The sequence below is a fragment of the Zingiber officinale genome, chromosome 1A, assembly GCF_018446385.1.
Source record: "Zingiber officinale cultivar Zhangliang chromosome 1A, Zo_v1.1, whole genome shotgun sequence".
NCBI classification, from domain to species: domain Eukaryota; kingdom Viridiplantae; phylum Streptophyta; class Magnoliopsida; order Zingiberales; family Zingiberaceae; genus Zingiber; species Zingiber officinale.
Window position 1 is genome coordinate 163,472,876 of NC_055987.1, and position 5,092 is coordinate 163,477,967.

A 5,092-nucleotide genomic window follows, 5' to 3' on the forward strand; every position below is an offset into this window, starting at 1 on the left:
GCTGGATATGTGATGTTGGGTTTATGCTCTTTATTATTATTGTTATATATGTGTTTGTCTGTTTGGCATCTACACATATAGAGGAGGATATGTTCAGGTATGACATACTGTAGCCGCATGCACCATATTGCATGATTACATGCTGGGCGATTGACGACTCCATTATTGTTGAGCTCGTCGGCCGGCTACATTGACCTGCGCACCACGTGACCACTACATGGGTAGTGGCACAGCACTTAGGGTGTGTAGGTTGCTCGGTGGTGCTCCGCTGGAGGCTCCACTCATGGGTAGTGTGATAGGCAGCGTGGTAGCACGTCGGGGTCCCTCCCCGTCATTGTGTACCGGGAGATGAGAGCATTGCGCTCCCTCACTATAGTTGAGGTTGGAGGATAGGTGTACTCCGGTGCATCCCGTCCACTCGGTCACTCTTCAGGGGTAGTGACGGCAGAGTGCACGGTGTCACAGCCCTACCCACGCGGTCTCACCATTGTGTGTGAGATGCTGACTAGCGTCAGGGGTGACCATGTCATATTGCATCATATGCACAGATTGCATTTATTGTGATTGTTGCATATTGGATGGTGCACTTGGGTGACTGCATATGATTGACATGCATACAGGATACATGCGTATTTGCTCTGACTATCTTTATCTGTGTATGTCCACAGTCATTCGCCTAAGCCTCGCAGGTGAGTACAGTTTATTTCAGTTATGCATTTTCTTATTATTCTTACTATAGACTGTACTTTATGGCTATTGCTGGTTATTACAGTTTATTTCAGCTATGCATATCTGTTATACTGTTAGGAGACTGTACCGTAGATTGTACTGTTAGGAAACTGTACTATAGATCCTATGGTTTAGGAGACTGTACCTTAGGATATTGCTAGTAGTTATATGTTGTTGTACATATCTATTGGATTACCTGCTGAGTTCTTTGAACTCACCCCGTTGTTACTATTTTCAGGTTGAGGCCGTCGGGAGATATTCCAGTTGCTAGCCCCATTATCGCAAGGATTTTCTTTGTCGGATTATATTTTGCTTTTGCATCTTATATACTTGTATTGTGGGTTTGTGTTGTGGACTTTATATCGAACACTTGGGTTTACTACTTTTGGTTTTCCGCTGCGGATATATTTTCATTACTTCTTGGATTTTGTCTTTCCTCGTTGTAGTGGAGTAGGATGTTTACATATATCTTCGAGATTCTATATCATCTTTCCTTATTAAACTGCGTGGATTGATTATATGTTGAACTGTATGGGATGTTAATATAAACTGCGTGGTTTGTTTCTTATTTGTATTGTATTGTTCCGGCCGTGTGTGGCCGAGGTTTAGATATATGTATTCTGGATTCATATTGTCACCCGTACAGGGGAGATGCTGCCGAAATTTCCTCGGACAGGGACTACCTGGGGCGTGACACACAGGCCAAGCCACATGGCCACCTACAGCATCCCCAATACTCTGACATGAAGACGGGATTGCAACAGGCAGTGGTGCTGATTGATCAATTGCTTTATCAATGGCAATCCTCATGCAATTCACATGTAATGGAACATCATCAATAAAGTTGCCAAGTCCATTAACAGAGACAATTGTCCCATATGCAATAGTCTTGTCGTTAGGCTGCAATAACAACATCACTGCTTTTCCCTATAAGACAAACAATTCATGAATCTTCAACAGATAGTGCTTTACAAGATTCATTAGATACTAACGATGGGATAATAATATCAACGTGAAATATATATTTAACCTGTAAAGCCGAATCCTTCTCAATAACTTTCATATCATCATCATCATGTTTTTCTAGGCCTTCATTTGAGAGGCGCCTATGACGTTCAACTTCAGGTTTTATATCGAGGAGGTATTGTGGTTTAACTGAGCAGCTACCCTTCTCCTCACTCTCAGATTCTCGACCAGAAAGTTTCAACACCATTGCTTCCAATTTTTCTATTCTGTCACCTTGGTCAGAAAGCATAGCTTTTGCCTCCTTAAACTCTTTCTGTTGCCTTTCATAGGCAGCCTTATCAATTTGCACCTTCCCTCTAGCAAGCTTGAAGCAGGATGATGGAGTGACATTTGCTCCTATGCCTCTCACATGTCCACCATGTTCGTTAGAATTCAAGGCCTTCGAGAGAATATCCTCAAATGGTCTATGTTCTCTTGAAGAAAATCCTAGTACCATAGCTGTTAGCATGATAAACAAAAACCTTGTATCTGCCGTAATACCAAGTTAAATTGAATACTTTCCTAGCTGACCTTAGATATCAAGACAAACGCTACCCAGAGAACTCGGATTATTACCTCAATTATTCATCTTTTGTATTCTCATGATAAACATAAGAGAGTTGTTCATTCCTCTAATTAAATATAATATCTGTTGAAGTATATTATAAATATGTAAAATTCATAAGCAAAACGATAGTTTGATCTCTATCTATAGCACAAGTTAGTGATTGATCCATCTAGAATTAAACAAAACAAGCTACGAAAGTGAATTAGCCTTTCAAAATCTCTCTAACAGCATGACATAGGTCTCTGCAGGTGGTGAAATATCCCAATAATGAAACAATGCAAAAGCGAGCAGCATTAAAAGCTAAGTAAACTCCAGTCAAACTGGTATCTTGCAATCCCAACCTCTTTCAATCTACAAAAATCTATGAACCCTAACTTCTGATAGATCACAGAAGATCCACAGTAACTTCTGGCGACAAATGCCCAATACAAAAGGAAGGAAACGTGCTAGGAGCTAAAAATGACCGGTTTCATTAAAATCACGTCTAAAAATGGAATTTGCAGTCGGATCCTCACAATGCAATTCAACCATGAGAAAAAACCAAGTCACGAAGCAGCTGAAGAATAAAGAAATAAAGTAGTTACTTGATGTAAGCCCGGCCATCTCCGATCCGTAGGGGACCAAGGGCGTCGAGGCGGGACGCGACGATGCCCTCGCTGCCGCCGGAGAGGAGGAGCGCGTTCCCTACCTCCCTGAAGGGCTCGAGGTCGTAGGCGTGGATCGAGGCCTCCGTCCCCAAGGTCACCGCCGCAGCGACGAGGAGCACGGCGATTAGGGCCACCAGATCCATAGCTGGATATCGGAGAAGAGAAAGGAGGCTGGAGAGATCTCGCCAGGAGAGTGAGCGAGCGAGCGGAAACAAGGAGAGAGATGAGATGTTTCTTCAGAAAGGGACCCACACGAGGAGACCACGGTGTAGGCGTGCGTGAGGCGGTCGAACGACAAGGCGAGCACGTTGAACTGGGGGGAGCAGCCGCCAGGGACTCGAGGAAGCAACTTCCAGTCTCTCTTGATGGGATTGCCGACCAATAAGCAATCTCCGTCATTGGTGTTCATCAAGCAAACCAGGCCACCGGAGGAGGACGTGCGCCAGATGCTCTTTTCTAAGTGGGGGAAGTCAAAGTTATACCACTGGACGAAGCAAGGGTCGTATAGGTGGCCCAAGAAGGCGCAGTCGTGAAAGCAGAACCTGAAGAACAAGGGCTTGTGTGGCGCCATCATCGCCCACGACAACGGGGGGCTAGAGTGAAGCACCTCGTGTCTTGATCTTGATCGGGAGAGGATCTAGGAAGGGGGAAGAGGGAGATAAGGTTGAGAGAGATGGTCGGAGGTTTAGGTTTAGGCTGAGAGAGATGGTTGGAGGTTTTAGGTTTAGGTTTACGCGAGAGAGATGGTCGCGCGGAGGAAGGGGCGGGATATAGATTTAGGTTTGGAGGGAACTTCACAGTGTTGCAAATTTTGGCTTGTGGGGAAATTAAAATATTTTATTTTGGTTCATTAACATCAGATTTTAAAAACCGTTGTTAAAATCGGTGTCTGTTAACGAAAAAAAGGGCGCTCATAGACATCACCTAAAAAACCGATGTCTATGAGCTAAAATCTGCGCTCATAGACACCGGTTTTTAGAAAAACCGGTGTAAAATACTCAAAGACATCGGTTTTAGCTTAAAACCGTTGTTGTTCCACTGATGTCTATGAGGGATTTTGTTGTAGTGAAGGTACGCTTTAAATGCCTTTCTGAGGAATGCTTTGTGGGCATCAATTGTAGATGCGTACAAAGTCTCCAAGGATCTTTCAATTCTTAAGTTAGACGAGCTATTCTGTGAATTGGAATTACATGAACAGTCTAATATAAGTCATGTCGAGAAAGGTGTAGCTTTGTATGCAGGTCCAAGCAAGGAGACAAAATCAAAAACCAAGATCGAGTCTGAAGGCGACTTAGACTCTGACTCAACAAATGAAGAAGAATTGGTCAACATGGTGTGGAGACTTCTTACGAAGAAGAAGTTCAGAAGAAATGTCAAAAAGACCCCGCTCAACCAAACCCAAAACAAATCAGAAGTGATTTGTTACGGGTGCAACAAAAAAGGACATTTCAAAATTGATTGCCCGAACAGGAAGAAAGAAAAGCCCAAATCAACAAGACGAAAGAAGGCTCTTCAAGAAACTTGCGACAAGACTTCTTCCGACGAATTCGATGCGGAGCAAACGAAGCACTTAAGCCATCTTGCATTTATGGCAAGAAACGAAGATTCTGACTCCGAGTCTGATGAAGAGTACGAGTCCGAGATCGACCTCGATTCTGAGAGAAGCCCCAGATCAGAAGATTCAAATATGGTAACGATTTATTCTAAATTTAATTTGCTTAAAGTAGTTATGTGTTTGTTTAAAAAATTATCAAAATCGAAAAAACAAAATGACTTGTTACTTAAGGAAATAGACCACCTTAAACAATAAGTTAACTTGAGTGACTCAACTAACCAAGTTCAAGTCGAAACTTCAACTCAAGTTAAAAAACTTGAGGAAGAAAATTCCGACTTGAAAGGACAAGTCGAGCGACTCAAGAAAACGTTGGAAAGGTTCGAACTGGGATCCAAGTGTCTAAATATGGTACTTGGGTCGCAACGAGCCGAGTACAACAAATCAGGACTTGGCTACAACCCTAAGCAAACAAACAAATCATATTTGTCTTTAATTAGTCAAAAAGTTAGAAGTCAAGTCCAAACATGGGTCCAAACAAAACATTTAATCAAATCAATTAAACCAAACCTTTACTTGGTCCCTAAGAGT

At 42.7% G+C, this 5,092-nt stretch overlaps 1 protein-coding gene across 1 annotated transcript; it reads right to left on the minus strand.

The window, feature by feature from the left end:
• Positions 1 to 2,882: 2,882 nt before the first annotated feature.
• Positions 2,883 to 3,520, minus strand: LOC122006128 (F-box/kelch-repeat protein At3g61590-like). Its single transcript, XM_042561496.1, has 2 exons — positions 3,202 to 3,520; positions 2,883 to 3,094 (listed from the first exon to the last, which is right to left on the minus strand). The coding sequence occupies exons 1-2, from the start codon at positions 3,518 to 3,520 to the stop codon at positions 2,883 to 2,885; spliced, it is 531 nt and encodes a 176-aa protein (XP_042417430.1).
• Positions 3,521 to 5,092: the final 1,572 nt, after the last annotated feature.